The sequence below is a fragment of the Megalops cyprinoides genome, chromosome 5 (assembly GCF_013368585.1).
Source record: "Megalops cyprinoides isolate fMegCyp1 chromosome 5, fMegCyp1.pri, whole genome shotgun sequence".
In the NCBI taxonomy this organism is placed as follows: domain Eukaryota; kingdom Metazoa; phylum Chordata; class Actinopteri; order Elopiformes; family Megalopidae; genus Megalops; species Megalops cyprinoides.
This window is the reverse complement of record NC_050587.1, coordinates 14,142,528-14,165,873: the sequence shown is the minus strand read 5'-3', so window position 1 is coordinate 14,165,873 and position 23,346 is coordinate 14,142,528. Positions and strand designations below refer to the sequence as shown.

At 39.5% G+C, this 23,346-nt stretch overlaps 1 protein-coding gene across 1 annotated transcript; it reads right to left on the bottom strand.

Annotated features, from left to right (window-relative positions):
• Positions 1 to 1,335: 1,335 nt before the first annotated feature.
• Positions 1,336 to 22,879, bottom strand: LOC118777959 (serine incorporator 5-like). Its single transcript, XM_036529233.1, has 12 exons — positions 22,760 to 22,879; positions 15,051 to 15,203; positions 12,296 to 12,474; positions 11,651 to 11,733; positions 8,098 to 8,191; positions 5,472 to 5,683; positions 4,783 to 4,875; positions 4,199 to 4,325; positions 3,651 to 3,720; positions 2,726 to 2,765; positions 1,830 to 1,974; positions 1,336 to 1,480 (listed from the first exon to the last, which is right to left on the bottom strand). The coding sequence occupies exons 1-12, from the start codon at positions 22,784 to 22,786 to the stop codon at positions 1,336 to 1,338; spliced, it is 1,368 nt and encodes a 455-aa protein (XP_036385126.1). The 5' UTR covers positions 22,787 to 22,879.
• Between the last annotated feature and the right edge of the window lie 467 nt (positions 22,880 to 23,346).

Genomic DNA, 23,346 nt, shown 5'->3' with positions numbered 1-23,346 from the left:
AGTTTTGTACATCTTCATTGTTTGATTTTGTAATAAAAGGTGGTTTACAATTGTACAATAATCCTCAAAACAACAGAAGTGTGTGATGAGCTAAAGGGGCAAATTATCCTGTATTTGGAACAGATAATCTACCATAAAATATGATTTATGCAGTCCACTTGTGTCTTGTTTTTTGGGACAGCTAAGAACCCAAAGAGACAGAATAGCGTATTAGGGTACTAAAAACTGGCTGGTGTGTGCAAGGGGGAGTGTCAATCCCACCACAAAGATATTTGGCCTTAACTTTCAATAACATTTAAAGCAATACTCATTTTTATTACCTACTGTAAAACTATGAAAAATAAAAAAACATACTAAATGACTTATTGCCTATTACTCTCAATAAAGTAAGTACAATGTAAGTAACTTGTTATTGGTAACTGTTCTAATAAATATTAGGATGTAATATTCACATATTATTAACCATCAGTATATGTCATTGATAAATTACCACACAATTGTCCCGTTCAGAAATGCCAGAATTAAATCTGCCATGTTGATATTAATCTGTTCAGTCTAATTGCTGATTTGCTACATACATGACATCTCCTATGCAAAAACTCTAATTACTGAAAGCAATCAAATAAATAATTACAGAGGCTTATTACTGCTATGAGTCAACACTGAAAAAAACTATTATATCATTCCATGATACATATCATTCCTTGAGATGCTAGCACGATGCACTGATGATACCATTTTGATGATACCATTCTTGTGCAAACAATTTTATGGTTTTTATTTTTCTGTGTGCAATTAATTATTCTAACAAACATTGTTTGTTAAGATAAACACCTCTCATATCTGCCAAATTAGATTCTGCAAGGAAGGACTTTGGGAGAAAGCACAAAAACTATTCCTGATTCTCTGAGCATTAAGTAGCTAACAGCATAGCTGTGCACTTGAGGTCAACAGACTAACACAAACAGCCACATTTTAAACCCTATTCATGTGCTGGTGCAATGCAACAGGCACTGTGATATCTATACTATTTTCAGATTTTGTCTGTAGCCATTGATTTGGTGAAAAACAAAGGATCAAGTTAACTATTTTTCACAGATGTGAGCAAAGCTCTGTTAAATGCTGATGTAAATATATTGGAAGATGCATTCAAACTTTTAAATTTCATGTTGAAAGTTAAGACCAAATTGCTTTTCATTTGTCTGCTGATTTTACAATAAGTCATAATAGAATATTATTTAAAAAAGCAAACTAACAAACTGAAAAACTTCTCTGTAATACAAAAAGAAACAGACTTGTTCATAAGGCAGATGGTAACTCTAGAGTATTTTGCTTCTAGGCCTCAAATCTCTTTGGACAGACTATGGGGGCCACCAGGGTCCATGTGTACAGCAGGAGACACACCCAGCAGGAGGCCATCTTGATCCAGAACACAGACCAGCTCCCATCCAGAAGCTTATCGATCCTGGCGTTATCGTAACTATGGAGACATGGAACAGGATCTTTGAATCACGTAACAGATCTGTACAGTACACAAAAAGACCTGAGGACACTTCAATGTGTGGGACAACTACAGGGAACATCAAATACAATCTTCAGCTTTGTTAGATAGCATCTTGGGACCCTGTTGAGTATAGGTTTAGGTTTGGGGGAAGGGAGGCATTCTTGCTGGTAACATGATAAATGTCATCAATAGTGAAAATGCTTCTTAAATAATAATGAGCTTATTTATGCACGTCTAGGATGTCCTCATGATAGCTGGATGTGTGATAGAGAGGACAGAAGAAAGACATCTGCAAGAGAGGGCATCTTGTGTCAAAGCCACTTACTGGAACCAGTTGGTGACTGTCATCATGACATACAGTGACCCCAGGAAGAAGACAAAGTGAAAGTAGGAATAGCTGTACACGGTTCCTTCCTTCTCATCATAAATGACATTCTGCCCTCCTCCCTTCTTCTCCTCCTCTTCGTATTCTGATGAAAAAATGTGTCACATAAATGTCCTGCTTAGCAGCATAATGCCAAGACCAGTGCTCATCTCCACGCACCAGGGGGCACTAGTGATCACTTTCCCTCTTCCCTGCAGTTCAGAATGGCCCAACCATCCTGGTTGTTTCAAACCGGGATTAAAGATGTCTGAAATTGATTGCAGACATTGAACACATCCCAGAATGCCCTTGTAGTCTCTTTCTGGGGTGTCTGTTGCCAGTGGATTGCCTTTCATATGAGGTAATACTTTGGAATACGTGGTGATTTACATTGAATGATTGCAGTTTTTTAAGCTTGTGTGCACATTTTAGACTTTGCTGTGCATATCTGTACACAGAGCAAAACTAGCAACTAGCAACTATTTATTATTAAGTGCACTATATATGCTAATAAATATATTTTTTAGTTAAGAGATTAATAGACAAAGTTTGCCAGATCATATCTGTCATTTTTCAAACATACTCTGAGCAAACACATTCCATTCAGAACATCCTCTCAGTTAAACATTCAAAAACCAGAACATCTTGACAATTAAAGCCACTGAATTTATATATAAATATATGAATATATAAACAGGTATCATAACATTTAATTAAGTCCTACCATGAAAACATAGAAACCATCCACATAAACAGCAACAAATAAAAAAGACTAACTGACCAGTATTTAACACAAAAATAAAATGTGATGAAAATACTAACCAGTGAAAACAAATGAGAAATATCAAAACACTCACCATTATCGTCTTGACCAAAGCAGAAACAGCAGCGGGCTTTCTGTAAGTATAAGGTGAACATTTATTTCACACAAGGTGAAAGTCACTTTAAATAATCTACAGGATTAAAATTGATAATGACGATTATACCCCACTACCACTGTCTACAACAGCACAATAGAAAAAACACAGTTATTTGTTACATGGACAACCTAAATACAGACGCTCCTCGACTTATGATGGGGTTACATCCTGATAAACCCATCGTAAATTGAAAATATCGTAAGTCAAAAATGCATTTAATACATCTAACCTACCGAACATCATAGCTTAGCCGAGCCTACCTTAAATGTGCTCAGAACACTTACATTAGCCTACAGTTGGGCAAAATCATCTAACACAAAGCCTATTTTGTAATAAAGCTTTAAATATCTCATGCAAATTTGTAGACATGATGGGATTCGAAAACACAAAACACGATATCCAAAAACGCTGGCAACACAGTACACTATAGAGTATCAGTTGTTTACCCTCGTGATTGCGTGGCTGAGTGGGAGCTGCCGCTGCCCAGCATTGCGAGAGAGTATCGTACCGCATATCGCTAGCCCAGGAAAAGATCAAAATTGAACATTCGAAGGTGCCTACTGAATGCGTATCACTTTCGCACCATTGTAAAGTCGAAAATCATAAGTCGAACCATCGCAAGTCGGGGACCCGTCTGCATATGCATATGCATATAAGCAGTGTTACTGTTATATGGGGAAAGATGTTACTTGTTTTCCACAGAGAAACTGGAGGCTCATGATGCACTGTTGAGCAGAACAAGATATTCTAGGGTGGGATTTCATTCTGAAATTGAATTTAAACCCAAATGTCTTTGTGTGAGAGTCCTCTGTTGTTTCAGCGGAGGGCCCCACAGGAAGTCACTCCATCAGGAGTGCATTACCTCGTTCTCTGGTGCCGTGGTCCTGTACACTCGCAGAGCTGCTGATCCAGTTCTGGTTGTTGAGGTCAAACTGTAAGGAATATGCATGCACACGCATGCGTGCACGCACGTACACGCACACACACACACACACACACACACACACACACACACACACACACACACACAAACACACAAACACACACACACACACACACACACACACACACACACACACACACACACACACACACACACACACACACACAGAACACGCATGAGCACACATGCACAGAAGTGATCCATCAATGTCCAGCAGTCTAAACAGTTGGAAGTCATCATGCTGACTGACTCCTGTGTAGCCAATGTGTTGTTCAGTTTTTAAACAAGAGGAAAACTTTTTCTGCATTTGCACACTGAAGCAACATGCATTAGCTTACACCAAATCCATTGAAACTTTAATAAGAAGCAGCAATGGAGAGTTTTAAATAGGTATGAAAGCATAATGCAGTGTGAATTGAATTTATAAGACGTGCTTGTGGTGTGAAATAAACACAAATATGTCCTACCAGGAATACAGCACACAGCCAAACAGAATGACCGTGCCAACACCTGTCACTATCTTGTTGTCTGACTCTGTGTCAGAGTTGAAGGGGAAGACACAGACAGTTATGTTACCACCATTTTCTTCCAACACTGAAAGAGAACCACAGTGGAATTAATGATGGGGAAATGAAAAGAACATTTCCATCTGAATGCTCTGACCACAAAATTTACAGGCGCTCCATTTCACAGAGAAGGCCACTGTGCACATGTGAAGTAAACAGGGAAAATTTAGAGTGGAGTGGGGGTGGGGCTTATGTGCTTTTTATTTGCAACATAACAGTGCATGTTGCCAAAACTCCATCTAGACCCCCAGAAGGCCCCTGCATTCTATCCATCTGCAATGTGTTTTCCCTTAACCATAAGTAACAAAACTAAGCAAGTGATTTTAGAAAATGATGAGTCTGAAAGTTGCAGAAACGCAGAACAACATGTGTTAAAAATGCTTAAAATTGTTAAAAATGCTTTCTTAAATTTCTTAAAACTAAAGTTAAATTCAAAGTGCCTTGTGGGTAGACTAAAAGGAGGTCAATACTTGATTTGCACTCACCTTCAATGGGCTTGCTGGAGAATGCAGAGAAGGTGAGGTACATGACGTACACGCTGATGACCCCTGACTGCAGCAGGCCGGTCGTGGGCTGCACTGCAGAGAGGCGTACAAAGGGTGGGGTCAGAGGCAACTACAAGAGGCGGCCATGGAATTACAAAAGACTCAGTACACGAAATGATATCATTTATTCTATGTTACGTGCCACCTGTGTTTGGTATTTTAAATTATTAGATGACTGTCCTCAAGCCTGCGATGATGTACTTCAAGTGACTCTAAGTGTTTGTGACTGTGGGACTGTTCAGCGCTGATGAAGGTCTGAGACTAAAACGTCTGCACACCTTAATTTTTGTTTGTACACTTTGCTGTTTGTGCTGTTTTGGTCAATATGTGAGCATCAATAAATAGATATATTTTTAGGGTCCATACCGATGTACATGGAATATACAAATGAGAATGAGCTTTGGGAAGTGGTTCAATTCACTTGAGTATAAAAAAGTTCTAAACAGCGTATTATTTATTTTATCTTTTTATGTAAGGTTAAGATTAAGAGAGAAAACTGAAAAGTGATATAACCACTAGAAACTGCAACTCATGCAGCATTCATGCCATAAATCTATATGTCGATCCACACAGATGGGATGACATAGTTGAGCATGCCTGGCCACTTGGGCAGACTGCCCTAGGCTTACATCTCTGAATACAGGGAGAGATTGCCAGCAGGGACACCAGCAAACAGAGGCCACCGTTGATGGCCAGGAAGATCTTGTTGAGGTAGCAGGCCGTGGGGTGGGTGTAGAAGAGGACCATGAAGACCAGCACTCCCACAGCCAAGGTCAGGAGCACCAGAGTGACCAGGGCCAGCGCGGCGTACCACAGCTTGTTGTATTTTGCACCTGCAGTCCTGCAGGAGGAAGAGGCCAGTCAGCATTTTCAACAGGAATTACAGGGAGCTTTACTGCCAAGCCACAAACCATCAGGACTGAGATGCAATTCCACTGGACAGAGGTTGAAGATGTACAAGTCCATTAATTAGGGTTGGGCAATATACTGGAAATACCATGTATGGGGGTATTAGAAATTATCGACAGTATATTTTCATCACTGTCCACTGTCAGACACTGTGGTGTCTGAGATGATTTTCTAGGAACCTGGAATACTTTAAAAGGTATAAATAAAACTTGCAGTTACTCATTATTTCCCCCCAAATTAACCCAAGTTAAAAGTGAGTTGAATATTGCTTTCCCCTTGTAAAAAGTAGCTTAGTCATTGAAGTATTAAAAGCCCACTTGCTACCTGTTAATTGCGTATGTAAGTATGTATATACATTTTTTTTAAATTATAATACCTTATGCCCTGATATTTTTTTAGTATGACGGTATGAAAAGCTTGATACTACCCAACTCTACCATTAATTCCATGCTCCTTATATTGAGATTTTATGTCATTACAAAAATCACATCACACAAAGAGGTAACATGCAAATTATTTGTGGTGAGGGTGGTATGATATGGGTAGATTTGTATTACCATGTCCTACAGGCTTTAAATTCATAGCACAGTTAACTGCTGCAAGTTTTTGTCTTGAACAATCATGACCAATTCCCTTTCAGATTTCAGTGAATGTTTTCATTCTGCATGTTGGCTTGGGCATGCTTGTATATAAATTTCACATCTTGTAGTGTTTTATATTATAGTGAAATATAGACCTACACAATCACATGCGCTTACAATAAAAGACTCTCACAACCCAAATGTGTTCTTGAGCTACACATTCTCACTGATGTGCTTGTAAAATGCAGTGCTCATAAATTTATAAGTGAAGTGGGGACTCTGTCCTTGAATGACATTTCACTGTTTGTATTACTTCCATTAGGCTGAATTAATATCTTCATTTCTAATGTAGATCAAGTTCACTCGCCAAACCTCCTGTACCAATTAATCTGGCTATCTTCACATATAATTGTGGGTAGTTCTGGGAGAATAAGATATGATGTGCGGTCCAAGGGGGTCTGACCCTCTGTTCCTTGATGTTATCCACTGCATTCAGACCCTGTTCGATTCTGACATCCTGAACTTCATCATAAACTATGCACAACTCTAAGGAAGATAAACAAGGCTTAATAAATGTGCTGCTCTATCTTCTAGTCTAGCCTTTGCTTTGTGCTTGCTTGGCTCTGGCCACAGCGGGTACAAAACTCTTCTGCTTGCATCTTCGGTGCTGCTTGTCTACATGACCGTGGTTTTTAATCTCTCATTTTAAGATGGGCAGCCTTCAGAAAGTGTTCAGGTTCCTGTTTACGTCTTTATTTTTGCTTTTGCAGTCACAGAGTGGCAACCCCCTTGTTCCTGACTGCATACATGCCCTCTGTGATCCAAATGTTTCAGAGGTATCACCTTAAAATGTTCACAACAACAAACAAAATCCACAGTCACAGTCATGTCTCGCAGCATTGAACATAATCCATGGCAATCATACAATGACATAGTAAGAAAGGAATATAATATTTCTTTTGCTACATGGTGACAGTGTCAAATAGTATAGCATTGCTCCCTGGAAACAAAGTTCATGGAGTATCCCACGGAAAAGGTGGAATACTGCTGTCGGTAAAATTGTTCACCTCACACGTACCGGCAAAGTTTTAGCTGAACAGACAGACTGTTGAATGTGCCTGCTTAAAATCATTAAAGTGCCAGTACTTAAATCCCCTGTAAACACACCAGTAATGTCATGTAAAAAGGCCATAAGTAAATAATGTAAACATATTCCCTGTACACACACAGTACCGAGCAAACATGTTATAGTTGCGCTGAATGGGTTTGCAGCCCATTTATAAATCTAGCATTATGCAGAAACTCCTTGTAGCCAAAGTGTCTGTGCCACAGACAGCATCTGGCATTCTTCTTTTACAACAAAACTGGAGCAATGCTGTATTCATAATTGTACCCAGATGTTAAGAACTGCTGAATGTTTGCTTCATGTGATTAGTATTTACAACCTAGCCAATCTTTGCTGGCCATGCACCAACATTTCTTACAGGACAAATAACACCGCATTAAGTCTTTGTCCTTCTTCTACTCTTTAATGAAGAGGAATTACAGTTGTCTAGATTGTTGCAGGACTGTCCTATTTTTCTGAGTGCCTGAAGAAAGAATGAAAGGAAAAAAAGGAAATGGCACCTTTTGTAACATCAACTCCACTAAATCCTGTCTTTGTTTCGCTGTTCTAAATGCTGAAAGAAATCTTACAGTCAACACAGCAGTGCAGAAATTCAGCATAAGGAACCTTGAGCCTCATGAGATGAGACTAAGATCGTACCAGTTTTTGTTCCATCTGTGCGCAAAGTCAACCAGGAGCATGAGCTGGATCAGCAGGAAGAGAAACCCTCCAGCTGCACCCACATAGCGCCACACTGAAAGACAAAAGAGACGGGCTGTCATGTTAAAGGACCATTCATAAAGCCTCCCAATCACTTGCACAAGATGGGAACATACCAGTAACATTCCACATTTAGAACTTCTGTGTGTGTATGCACTTCTACATGGTGAAAGACTTCAGGTATTAAAGGAAGGAACAAATCAAAGAGAAGGTTACACAGAGTAATTCAAGCCCTAATTCATACTCACTGTGTAGCGTCAACCCCAGCGTAAACATCGGTGTTATTAATACACAGGTCTCTACAGTAAACTACAGTAGCGCATTTAATTAAAACAGTTCATTCATAAAGACGTTTCACACAGTGGCTGCAACATTAAAGCCCTAATTCATACTCATACTGTGTAGTGTCTACTCCCACATACACACTGGTGTTATTAATAAACAGGCCTCTACAGTACACTACAGTAACACATTTAATTAAACTGGAAAAACATTAAAAGTAACGGACTATGGGTGAAAGTTCACTGCAGCCAAGGTTTTTTTTTTGTTTTTAATTTTTTTTTTTCATTTAACCTTACAAATTCCTAAGTTCTTACTTACAATGACAGCCTGGCAAGAGGCAAAAGGCCTCTCAAGGGAGTGGGGGGAGGGGATTAAGGAACACAGAACAGAAAAAAGCAACACACGAGGCAATACACAATAACAGCAGCAGGCAACGGTAACAAAATAGACAGCAGCAGAGCAGGAACAAATATGGGGCAAAAACATAACAGTAGGAAGTATCACTACAGCAAACATTTGAGGCAGGTTATGAATGGGTAACAACAGACATCACCACAAGGACAGCAAACAGCAGTCAATGCACAGTTAAGAACAAACTGAAACATAAAAGCAGCAGGATATAAGACTGTTAGTGCTGTTAATGGGTAGGGAAGCAACTGCAAGCGTCTGAAAGAATGTCTGTGATTGAGTCCTTGAAAGCAGAAATAGAGATAACATTGTCCAGTTTCAGAGTCTTTTGCAATTTATTCCAGTCTCTGGCAGCCGTGGTTTGGAACAAGGACCGTTAGACTCTAGGAACCTTTAGATGGATGTGATGGGCAGATCTGATGTTATAGGAAGCAGATGAGACATGTAGTAAGTTTGTTCAGTAAAGGGGAGTTAGGCCAAGCAGGTGTTTGTAAATGAGCATGCACCAATGTCTTTTACCCAGGGTGTGTAACATGGCCCGTTTACCAAGGAATACAGAGTGCAGTGATGTGTTTCCAACTAAATAAAATAAATACATTAGGTTTGCTTGGTTGGTAAATTCTACGCCTATGTGAATCCTGATGGTCATTCAATTAGTATGTCCATACACCTCCCGCAACAGTTAAATATACTGGAAAGGCAAACATATTGGAAGGGATCCCAGACTGCAGATAGGAAAAGAGACGTAATCTTCCACAGCAACAAAGCCTAGATGAATAACCTACCCACATTTTTTCCATGATTTTTTTCCCTTTTTATGCAACCTTATTTTGGAATCACCAACTGTACACTAGGCTACTCTTACCCTGACAACCACTGCACTCCCACAGGAGCACCGAGGCGAGACGAGTGCAGTCATGTGACGCACGTGCACACAGTCAAGGGCTTTTTATTGCACTACAAACCACACAGAACATCGCAGTGAAGTGGGCACTCGCTGGAAGACGAAGCCCTACTCTGCTGATATCATCTGAGTAACCGGTAGGCATCTGAAGAATTGCAGGGTGCCTGGGGGTGGTGAAAAGGGTAACCCCCACCGACCCCTATCCCTGGCAGAATGAAACCAATGTGTTCCCCTGCTATGAGCTCCTGGCTGGGACTCCCCCGCAAGTTATACTTTAGCACATCAGACTCAGGAAGGTAGTGGGCATTTCAAAATAACCTCTGAGGTACAACTGTAACAGGGATGTATTATTTTAGTCTTATGTCTGATGACTATAAATGACACAAATATAGGCTTAACTGTCCTGCAGTCAAATTTTCAATCCTGAAGGAATCTGTATTTTTCTAATATATTTACACATATATGTTGCAATTAAATCTAAGTTTTAGAGAAAAAGGTTACGGCACAAATGATTATAGGAAAAGACTAATACTTTTCAGCTAAAATGGTCACTCTTGTTCTTTGAGCCAAGATCATAAAATCTGTAACACATCATGAAAGTGGTGGAATATTATACAAATGGTGCTCTCTATCAAGTTCTCTGAATGGTTCTTTCATTTTAATGAATCTGCATGTCTGCTGTCTGTGTTGTTTTGCTATTCATCATCCTAAGAGGGTGTATGGATTCAAATGTCTGTTACTGACGCACAAGAGTTTGTCATGCTTCTAGTAATTTTTAGACTACCTGAAACTAAACTCTTGATTTTCCCAGTTTTATATTCAAATAAGTTTACTATATATTCAAGAAATGAAAACAGGAATGCTCCTCTGTATGTTTTATATTTCCATTGCAAGACTTTTCATTCACACCAAAACACAAGTGAAAGCATTATATATTTCAATGGTCATTATTCCAATACATTTTTGTTCGGAAGACTTTTCATTAACACAAAAAAACAAAAAACAAAAAAACGGAATTAACTATTACATGATTCAACGGGAACAGCCTACTCACAGTTAGGTTCCGTAAATAGTCTGTGTCTTTCTTTAAAGACTCAACCAAAGCTGCTGGATTACTCTGCCTCCCCGGAGAGCCCAGGCTGAGGCTACTGAACACAAGCACTTCAAATAAATCACTCTGGACTGCCAGAGAAGGGAGGGAGGGACCTCTCCAATTTGCGGGGAAATGTCTTAGCTTTGTCTGGGTGAACCTTTCAGAGACCATAAGAATTTAGCACAGCAGGTCTAAATCCTGAACACTGGGAGAGGGAACAGAGGGCAGAGGTGGGCCAAGACTGCTTCCCATTCTGTGAAATTACAATATTTTGAAAAAGATGAGCAGGAAGACATGAACATAATAACCAAGCTTGCGTTTAGGACTTGTATTAGGACTACACAAAGGGTAGCATACTTAACAAAGGACAAATGAGTTGAAGGTGGACTTGGAAATGCACTTATATGTGTAGACAAGATAAATGAATGAAGTGTCACACTGCTGCTCGTGTAAGCTCATTTCGGAGTCCCTGATCCAGCTTTGTCTTCAGCTCAATTAATTTACCACTCCTTAGGGAATATACTTCTTCATTTCCAAACTTTCCATAAACACTTCAAAATATATCCAACACACACACAGGGTATGCCTCAACTGTTTGTAAACAGTCAAAATCACACAAGCACTCACTGTAAGAGAGCAGTGTTCTCAACAAAAGACTACACAATATCGAACCATAACAAACTCAGGGAAAACCACAGTGATTCTCACACCATTCTCTCTTTGCATTCATTTAATAGAGTCCCAAAAATAAGTGTGTGTGTGTGTGTGTTTGCATGATTGTGGGGCAACATAAAAGGAGACAACACCTTCAAGGAACGTATCCTGATCTGGAAGGAAGAATCCTCCTGCACAGCAACCAATCAAAGCCAGGAATTTGAAGAACCAGAAACTGTACAAGACACACACAGCAAGGACACAGTATTAAGCACTTGAAACAGTAAACCTGGCACATAAAAAGAGACACCATACACATTTAAGTGTATCACTTCAATAAAAATCTCATTTCTATGAAAATGCATACATAATTGTAAGTAGGCCTATGTCGTGAGGTGAGGATCATCCTAACTCACATTGTAACTGCTGAACAAATGCATATTTTAGGCCTTCCAAATATAGTGCTATCACACACTGCACCCCTTGGATTCTGGTAAATAACCCTGGGGTGCTTCATGATGGAGACACACAGCATCAACACACATCGTTGCACTGAAAGTCTGCCACCTCATTTCAAAAGTTTAAAAAACAGATGAAACTACTTAGCCAAATCAATAAGGATCTCATGTTGTTTTCTTCAGTGATAAACTGACTCAGGGAGATGACCAAATCTGGGGATCTGCGGTACTTTTGTAACTGAGTATCACAAGGAATGCTGGTCTGAATTCCGAACCTAAAAAGACAGGAACCAAGCACTCAAGGAGAGGCCGGTATGGTTTTGGCGCTGAGTCACGAACCCATTATGGACGGCCGCCCGACATCCGGTGCTGGAGCGCACTCTGAAGGTGAAGACTGCGAAGATGAAGAAGAAGCAGGCTGTGCCAAAGCACACCTTGTACACTGCAGGGTACCCCACCAGGATCTTGCAGTTCTCCCCGGCATTGAGCTTCTCACACATTTCCTTATAGAATGGGATCTGAAAACAATGACAAAAAAAGCTGTGAGTGTAAATCGGATTAAACACAGCTGCATTCTGCATATTAACTATTGGTATCGCTCAGATCATAAGTAGTTCTGTCATTTCTATGTGAGAGATTCATTGTCCAAACTGCAGCAGTGTAACTTTAACATCAGCACAGGACTGTAAGTTCACCTTAAAAATGAAGACAAGGGAAACATGTGAATACCAGAGGCTGCATGCGTTTACCATGCATCGCACCAAAACAATGCTCTCTTACACTGAGTAATCCTCTGTCCTAACACTGTGTGTGTCTTTTCCTTCCTCTGTATTTGCGACATTGTGGAGGCTGTGTCAAGCATCTGTTTACTGTGCAAAGGAACAGGCCGACATGGCATTGACACCATGCCAGGTCAATGAACTCTGGAGATTTTGCAGGAAAACAGGGAGCAAGGTCTACCCCTTTTTCACATTGTTTGCTCTCACTTACAAGAAATGAACTATTTGTACCAACAGAAACATTTTAAGCCCCGAATAAGACGAGAAACCAGCAGCATACAACACCCACTGATCCTTTCACAGGGGCCGTCAGAAAAAGCCTCACTTTCAGGGGCTGCAGCAAAGAGGCGGATGAATAAAGAGTTTCAACAAGCCACTCTTTTGTTTGGAGGACAGAACCAGTCAATGGAGAGAAATAAAGGAGGCAGCCTCGAACACAGAACACACAAAAAAGCACGTCTTCATCTGCTGACCATTTATGAAGGACACCGCCAATGTGAAGGAGCTCAGAAAATCAACACCACAATCCCTATCTTATCCATGTGTACCAGCTGGTTCCATTACACCACAGTCTTTCAACAGTAAGGTTGCTGCCAAATGATCAGTTCCATTTTTTCCACTTTTCACTGCATACTCCATCTTATTTTTGTTCTTTTGATGCTTTCTCAAGATCTTCTTTCATCTACCGACAGAATGATGGGCAGTAGTATGGTATAGGGCTGGGCGATGAATCGAATTTTATGTTCAAATACAGTTTAGGCTTCCAACAACTATGAAAACAAGAGAATTGAGATAAAACGATTATTGTGCCGCGTTATTTATTGAAATGAATATATACTGTATATATAAATTATTATTTATTTTATTTCCGTCATTTTATTTACATTTATTTTTTTATTTGTTTTTCAGTTGAATTATATTTAACCCTTTCGTGCGTACGGTCACACCGGTGTGATTTGCCGTTTAGCGCGTACGCTAAAACCGCTGTGATTAGAACACTAGATTGGAAAAATTCTAGCTAATTTTAGCTTTGAGGAAACAGCGATTTAATGTTAAAAAATATAGCAAATGCTGACTGAAAACTATGAGAAGCTTAATAACGCTAATGAGAACATAATGAACCATGCAACGTAACACGCACGCTGCATAGCATAAAAATAAGTTATGTGTAAAAGGGATAAGGGATTTTTTTTTAAGTTAAATAAATGCATGATGTTTCCAAAGTCAATGAGTAATCGTGTTAAATAAATGTGATCTCAATATTGACCAAAATAATCGTGATTATGATTTCTGCCATAATCGAGAAGCCGTAGTATGGTATTAGGAAGGACAAGGTACTTAACCTGAACTCAGTAAACAGACAACTGTATAAATATACATGTAAAAACTGTGAGCTGTGCAAGTTGCCCTGGATAAGAGCATCTACTTGAACTGTTAAAGTAACTGTATTTAAGTAAGATGGCAAAAGTATTGCTTAAAAGTTCCAAAGAGACACACTTTTTGTCACAAACGGAAACTTGAATAAGCAAATTGAAAAACATGTTCTAATAACTTTCCCCAAAATATTGAATATGGCGATTTTTATATAGCAGTTAATTTATATAGCACAGCAGGGGACATAAATCAGACCCTTACAGTCGTGCACAGATAAGGGGTACATTATTGTGGGAGTCAATTACAGTGAGTGAGTCAGCAGTTATACAGTACATACAAATATAGCAACACCTCTGTATTGAATATGTCTCCTTTGCATATCTCTTGTGTTAATACAAGTACACTGATACAAGTGTTCCTGAAACATCAATGTCCTTTCAATAGTGTATACAGCACATCTGCTTTGTCATGTGATAACTGGAAGCATAACCCACATGGAAAACTATTAAGGGGGGCCCTGAACTATGTATCTGGGAACCTTTGCATTGAGGTACAGGAATGTAATACTACTAGCTGCTCTGTTTATTTCCACCATACATACACATTTTTTTTCAGATGGGTTACAGTTTTGTTTTTTAGCCATGAAGTGACAACTGGTGAAATTCCAAAGGAACATTTTATTTCATATAGAACAAACCTAAAGCCTGCTATGCTTAACCTTAAGGAATAAAGTAGGAAACTTATGAAAACCCACAGAGTGTCTCTGGTCTTTTCATTGAGGTCTCTTTAACAAAATAAAAAAGAGAAGAAGGAGAACATTCCAACTAACTGTGGAACATTTTTTGAGACCGTTCAACTGCTGTTAAAGGAGTATCACATACATTTGCAGATTGACTCGCCTTGTGCATTTCACAAGAGGTCATGACAGACATTGTACTCACGTGCTCTTGCACGGGTGACATCATAACGACGCAGATGACGGTGACCAGGAGGAAGTAGAGGGCGTACATGAAGCGCGTGCCTGTGGACTGCTTGATCTTGGGGCAGACATCACAGCACAGAGAGCAGGCCTTAGGGCCGCAGCAGCAGGCCAACTGCAACGACACAGGGAAGACCTCACAATACTGCTTTGCACATTACAAGACATGAGCGTACTGCCAACAGAACATTCACTGCTAATTACACCAATCGCCAACACAGGAAAAAGAATTTCACTGCTAATTATGCAAATCACAATCACAGGAAAACAAAAAAAACTCTTTGATAATTAGGTCAGTCTCCACCACTGGAAAGAGCTGACTCCTAATTACACCATTTGCCAGCACAGGAAAAAAGAAACTCACTGTTAATTACACCAGTCACAATCACAGGGAAAAAAATCCCGGATAATTACACCATTCACCAGCATTGCAAAACAGATGCTCACTACTAATTACACCACTCATAATCACAGGAAAATAATTTTTTTAAAAAAATCACAGATCACACCATTTACCAGTGCTGGAAAAAATAACTAATTATGCCAGTCCCCACTGCAGCCAAGAAAACAGATAATACTCATCTCCCTCAATCAACAGGACCAAGAGCCTCACACTGCTGGAAAATTTCCATTTCAAGACCACCTCTAACACAGTGAAACAAATAGCCAAAATAGTAATCAGTGTAATGGAAATCCTTGCAATTTGTCACGTTAAAGGATGTCAGTAACATCCTTTACCAACGACCAATATTGGATCGGATCGGTCCCAACTCTAACCAATACAATGTGGCTTTTGAATATGACGCCAAGATTGTGTCTGTGTGGATCAAGACATATAAAGTTTTAAATGAACCCTGAGGAGGTACAAAAGTCACTGCTTGGTCATGTTCCAGACAAAAACAACCATACAGCCTAAACAAACTACAAATTTACTGGTCACCTCAACTGAACATTAACATCTGAGAGGGTCACGGTGGAATAGGATAGGATTTCAAACCAAATGACACTGGCAGGGTCAGCACCTCTGCCTACCCCATGCACTGTGGTGAAGGCTCCACAATGGGCTCTCTCTCTGCCCTTTATGTCCTGCAGCTGGCCTTGCAGCCCTGGCTGAAAGGGGCAGGCCCTGTGTGGCACAAAGACACGTCCACTCCAAGGCAATAAGTCAGCCATTGTCCCAGCAAAGCCTGGCCTTGAGGTTCTCGTGTTTCTCTGCGCAACCGCGGGAATCACTGTGGGAATCATTCTTTTGTATGGGGGTTTTGGGGAAGCGTCTGGTCATTCTGTACTACTCCTTTTTAAACCATTTCCCTGGATGACATTTGAGACATGAATACGACTGCTAGGATTACACTTCTCTGCGGCTCATGTCTCATGAGAAAGTAATTCATCACGGTGGTTGCCACTCATCTGATTAAATTTTCAGCTTCCACATGATTCTTAACTCACCAAAAGGTCAGTAATGTATTTTAATGCTACACACAAGCATAGTAAAATAGGTCATGTTGTATACCAGAAAAGACACATGAGACCATATCAACAGGGGAGTAACAGGCCCTGTACATTTATCAATACCAACCAATCATTCAACAAGAAAAGACTTGTCTCATTATCATTCAGAAAAAGTAAACTCTGGGTAGCCATGAATTTAGTGCACTAGACCAGAGACCCTTTCTCTCTCCTATCTTTTTTGAATACTTTCAGTATCAGTGAGACCAGTACAGGCATGAGCCGAGGCTTTATATGTAGGTTCCTGACATCTTACTCTACAAAGCTCTGTTTTGTGTATTCTGTTTTATATTGACATGGTCGCCAGGAAGTTCTACAGTTCATGCAAAAATGTAACCATTCAATGTTTCAGTTTAATGGAGAGAGAGGCAGCTTCTCTGAACAGTGTAAATGGAGACCCAGGCAACGCCAAACATTTGAGTTCCCCTACTGACAGCCTTCCACCCCCCTCACCCCCTGCTGACAATGACATAACTGATTTTTACAATCACATCTATTGTTCTTCTGGTGAAAGGAGCAAGAATGGTGGCACTTACCACTGCAAATACCATACTTAAGTAGATGCCACAGCAGATGTAGTGATGGGATACAGGGAAACAGAGCACATTATACCTAAAAACAGAGACCCACAACACCAACTAGTGAAGCACTGATTAATCTCACACCCACAAAATATCCTATACTGACATCACAGAGAGCATATTTTGTTCTTTCCTCAGATTCTTTTTGCTGAGAAAACCACCTTGTTTCCTAGCTGTTGCTCTCAGCCATTTTGGTCAGATTTATGACTCATGCCAGGGCCTTCCAAAGGTCTTGAAAAGGCCCAGGTGGTGAGCCCTCCATGGGGAGGGCATGTCAGATTGATAAAGCTCTTCTGTATTTTTCAAACTGCTACCATTGACCCCACATAGCACATTTGATTAGCTTGCTGAGGTTAAGAACCCGGCCCCCAGCTAAACAAGTATTCCTTCATTCCCTTTATGTTCTTATTTTTTTCCAAGAAAAATGGTGATATTACCAGTTCCCTTCCACTTATCTATTTAGAAACCTAGAAACATAATCTTGTCAGTTTTGTTAAATAGACTCAGGGGCTATCTCATTCACACACACACAAACAAACAAACATGTTTAAAATTCAAGCTTTTCACACTTTTCAGTTCTAACTACTTTGATGACATAAAGGGGCTTTGGAAACACTGTAATTCTTCCCATAAGCCTTGTGGTTTGTAGGATATTCAGGTGATTTCTTCCACTGTCCCCATAAAATGCATTCAACACTCTTAGCAGTATTGAAAAAGCTGGTTTTAAAAAGGACTCTCTGCTGGTCTAAAAAAAGTGGGTTGCAAATGTAGCCTTTTTTTCTCACAAACACCCATTTGAACAGTAAACAGATCATAATTTTATGTACACTGCTGAAGAAATAACAACTAGTACTTGCACTTATTGCACGGCTCTCTCATTTAATTGATCCACTAGAACGGTAGTGTCACCTCTAACAGTAAAAAGACCAAACAACAGAAGCAACTGTGAGTTTTCATCCAGTAGTTGAATTAATTGGAAGCATTTGTGCATGCGCATGCATGTGTGCACACATCATTTTATTACAGTTCAACATCACAATGAGTCACTATGATGCAATCCTGATTGATGAGCTTTCTGACCAATTGTCTTGCAGTGGCAAAATAAATTCTGAAAAGACTAAAACGGAAACTGAACTGAGGCACAGGGTAGCCAGACCCCAAGATAAGGAATCAAATTAAAAACATAAACAAACTTCTTGGAATCACAGTCAATGTACTTTAAACCACAAAACTGTATTACTGCTGAACAAAATGGTAGATAATGCAACTGCACAATGCTGGAATAGCCATCCTATGTCCTAGTCTGAACATTGGGCCTGTCTTGTCTCTCCATTAAAAGCAGAAATCAATTCTCCTTTGCAGCGAGCATGTTTCAATGAAATGCCCTTGATTGGCTTTCTAAAATAAGAGCTGTGTTTTAAAAACTACCTGTCACTCCAAAGCTCAGCTCAACAGTATCAGTTCCTGTAACAGTCACACTTATATATATATATATATATATATATATATATCACACACACACACACACCATTTAGGCCAAACTCCTTGAAAGGCCACCAGACATAGAGATAAAACCCTGCAGCACTGAGTATACTATATGCTGTTATGACCTCAGCATGGACAGGGACTGATCAATATTGTTCAGTATCCCCTGCCAGGGACATGGGCCTTTTGGCCCAGTATGTGCGGTATCTATTCCAATAATATGTGTGATGGCAGAGGCTGAGATAAGTGCCATGTATGATGTAGGACAATGACTACACTTTCACCTTATGAGTTCAATTCATTGCTTAAGAACACAATGAAGCCAGTGCTTGACTGTAAAAAGGTGTTCATTAACTCAAAAATACATACATAGCAATGAATAATTTGTGATAATTTCATCAAGGTCAAAATTCCCCTCAATGAGTATTTTTGAAAACAGAGAACTGGGACATCAAAGAACATTCAGAGAAGAAAAAATACTCACTTTCTCCATAGCCCAGGAAAAGACATGCCACTTTGTTACTTTATAATGCAGAGGATTGCACCTTGTTTGAAAATTTTTATCTTTTAACCAGTATATGTCAAGCTGCCAACCAATATAATGCAATTTAAGACAGGGCTACACACATTTCAAGAATTTTTTGCAGAGGCATTATCTCACTCACAGTCATTGCAAATTAAATATAGAGGATGCATTTTCTAGGGGTTGCATTTTGAACACCAAGACACAGTAGGAGCACAGATACAGTTCTGTTGAATATGTAATAGTCAATATTTCCTCAGAGCAGTTTTTTCCTCCTTCACGCTTAACAGCAGAATCCAGCCAAATCACTCAAAGAAAATGATGTTCCTCTTGGCTGCCACAGGAGAAATGAGCAAGTAGATGCAGATCTTGAAGGAAACAATTGAGATACAAACTCTTTATATTTTAATAGTTCACACTTCTTGGAAGGCAATCCTATCTCTCAAATGATGTGGGCTTATGACATTTTAATTTTATCCCCTTTACACCATGTAATGATTTATTACTTACTAAGGAACGGATATTGTGATGAGATGGTCACCCATGGAGAGAACTTATTATAAACAATATGTACACATATGGCAGTGATACACTTCACATAAATATGATATGATGAGTGACAAAAAAACATGCTGCAGGATTCGGCTTATTTCAATGGTGCACAGGAAAGTGTTTTCTGCTGTCTGCTGTATAAGTGAAAATGCTATGCTCGCTGTGTCTTTACTGCTGATAAAAAATCAACCTAACTTTTTCAGAAAAAAAAAAAAAAAAACGTTAACTTGATTGGTGCAATGGCTGTTCCCTGGTTGCCAGCATTCATCCACACCAGTGATAATGACAGCAAGTAACTACATCACTTGAACACATATGGATGCAATAAACTTACCAGAAGCCACACAAAACAGCGTTAACCCATTGGAATGTACAGGAACACATTAGCTTCCATTGTTCTGTGGACTTAAGTGCTCAGTTTTATGTAAAATGTAACATAACTGTAATAAATATTTATATTAGAGTTTACATAAAACTGCATAGCATAGCAAATTTTATATCCTTCATTTGACCAAAACACACCAGCATTTACATAAGTACTTGAGATTGTTTTCAAAAGCCACAAGTGGTCAACGTGCAAACAATGGAATACGTACACAACCAAACTGCTTTTACACCTTCAACTGATATGAAAACAGCACTGAAATACACACATTTTCCTTGCCTGAAATGTCAAATCAATGACTGCTATATATCTAGCCAGCTATGATGTGAATTGCATTGTCTGTAAAAATTCCCTTGTCGATGATGTATTTAGTACAAAAACAATACGGCAAATAAGTGAATAGTGGTTAGTCTTAGTTACATTTCTACTGTACTTGAGTTAGCAATTAGTATGTACAATACAAGTTCCTATTTGTAATTATTAACCTAAACAGTATAGAAAGTATAAAACTTACAGAAGCATGTGCCATGTAAGTTTTACACTTTTTATACTACGCTGGTTGATAACTACAAACAGATATGTATACATACACAATTTGATTTTGTGCAGAATATAATTTGGGAGCAGGTTTATTTGAGACACAGTTTGCTGTCATCATTTGAGCTCCATGGCTCATGATGAAATGAGAGCTGATGAAGTCCACCGCTCTGCTATGAATTGCTCCTTGGTTGTACATGGCATCAAGAAATGTTTACATTTGTGTTTGACAATGACATCCATACGCTAAAGGAATATAATGACATCCTTCATGGCTTGCTGCCAACCTACCCCTGCACAACATTTCACACACATCCACATTATCCGTGGTTCTAAATTGTCAGATTGAATTCAACAAGTGGCAAGTGCTGGATCTAAACACTGCTGTTATTTGTGCTTAATTAGTGATAATTAATTTATCAGCTTAGATGAAGAGGGAGGTGCAATTGCTTAACAAGTGTTTTAAAAAGGCTCTGTTGACCTCTTGGTGCCAGAGGACTGAAATACATGCAAGAAAACAAGTCAAGAAAAACTGAGGGCTCTACTTACATGCGACGCTAGCTAGCAGGCCATGCTTTGTGAAATCAACATAGTGGGTACTAGCAGTAAGTCATAAGCCTCAACATTGTAGAATTTACTCATATTAGGAAGGAAATATAAAACAAAGAGCCTCCTGGTGATGGCTGTTTAATGTGAATGCCCAAGATAAAGAACATCTACAGTAGGTCTCTGTGGCTGCACAACATCCTTCATTGTGTTAGGGTGAAAAATGAATATACATACATTTTAAAGGACCCCAAAAACCACTATTATGAGGCAAGCAAGTCATTTTAGTAAGACTGTAAAGTAATTGTAATATTATGTCTTTAAAAACAAACAGATTGAAGGAAGCCTGTTTCGGCAACATCTAAAATCTGATTACTCCTTCAGTCTGACAGGTCTTTCAGCTGACTTAAGTGACTAGTGCCCTACAACATTAAATCCACATCATTTTGATAGAAATGTGTGACTATTTCTTGACTGTGGCTCTCACAGCCTTGTGGTTCTCTCATAATTGAGACTAGTGTATCCTTGTGCATCCTTGTGTAAAATTATGGGGTAACTGGATTGGGCCTGACAACAGCGTTTAAACTTTAATTACCTGGGTGATTTCTTTCTGAATCAGTACACAGTATTGACTGTGATTTAAGCATGGTTAAACTGTCAACCACATACTGCAAAATGGCCTCATGTTAAAAATTTTCAGAAGGATATATGGGTGAATTGTGAGTTAAGATATTGGCAACAAGCTGTTTTGCACTTGGTAGGTCAGGACATTTTTCATTTTGCATTATTTATTTATTTGTTTGTTGCATAATGTCAGGGTGCCAGTTTTCCAGTCTTGTACAATTCCTGAACTTTAGTTTACAAGTTAGGAAGGCATGTGCATATGGAATGTGGCACAGTCTCTCAATATGACGGAAATAATCAATTTAAAACCATCACTACAGCTGCCACGTCTCTGGATAGACAACTTTAACACATGTTGTGAGCGAACAGAGGGAAGAGACTGAACAGTTTTATGTATGATACACTGGCTCCTGCAAGCCTTATGGAATTGCAATAGGAAAAGTGGGTTGGACCATACATAGAACAGTACTTAGTGTGCCAGGTCTCGCGAAATCGCTGACGAAGAAAATAATTACTATTTTCCACTAAAGTTAGGCTACTTTATTTATGACCAACGACCCATGGATCTTCTAATACACAGCCCAGTCGATTTGTTTCGACAAACGAGCAACGGTAAGAACAGAGTTCCATATGGTACACCTTAGTTCATTATCCCCTTATGACTGGTTTGCAGTCTCGGTCCCAGACAACAGCGAACGAAATGTCCGAATTGAAATACACGAAACTAAACTACAAACAATGCAAAACTTCTGCACTCAAAAGGTCCGTGGAATTAGCTAGTGTATGGCTTTATCTGAGATTTGAAACGCCAAAAATGGCATGCAACGTAAACTTGGGGGATCCGAATAGTGCCGTTTAAATCGGGACAATGTTGCTACGTTCGTAATAGTGTCTAACACGAACAAGAAGGAAACACTTCAGCTTCTTACCTGAGACATACAACACCCGGTGCACATTTTGAGCCTGGCAAATCGGTCACGACAATTTCCAAGGCAACTCTTTCCAGTTTCGGAAGGAAAAGATCCTCGCCTTCCTCATTAGATTCACCATTGGCCACACGCCCCTAGGTATTGTGTCCGTGTTTGTCAGAAAAGACACTGTGGTTTCTGCCTGGAGGACGTAGTGATGGCGTAGAACTCCGAGCTGGAGATACGCCTGCTCGGGATCTTCCCAGTGTGAAAGGGGATGCAAGGGGCTGCACAGTTTTTGTTTGAGAGAAGTAGTCGTCTGTCATTTGCTGGACTTAGACTACAACGGAAAATGCATGTGAAATCACTTGAATCAGACAACGTATCCATTAGTTATTCACTGCACTCAGTTTTCAAAGCTGGGCAACATAATTTTTCCTACACCGTTCTCGTCAACAACCGAATGTTTTACTCCACATAAAGCATGGAAAACAGTAAAGTAGACTAGTTCGTTATGACGATAGAGACAGTCTCTTGGCCATATCATATGTAGGCTACCGATGTACTTTAGTCTACAGTAAAGTTTAAATTAGCTTTATGAACAATGC

Coding starts and splice junctions, on each gene's coding strand:
- LOC118777959 (XM_036529233.1), bottom strand. CDS start 22,786: ATGTGCACCGGGTGTTGTATGTCTCAG. Junction 5,684..8,097: donor CACAGATGGAACAAAAACTG/GTACGATCTTAG, acceptor TTCCTCCTGCAG/GACTGCAGGTGCAAAATACA. Junction 3,721..4,198: donor GGCTGTGTGCTGTATTCCTG/GTAGGACATATT, acceptor TATTCCTTACAG/TTTGACCTCAACAACCAGAA.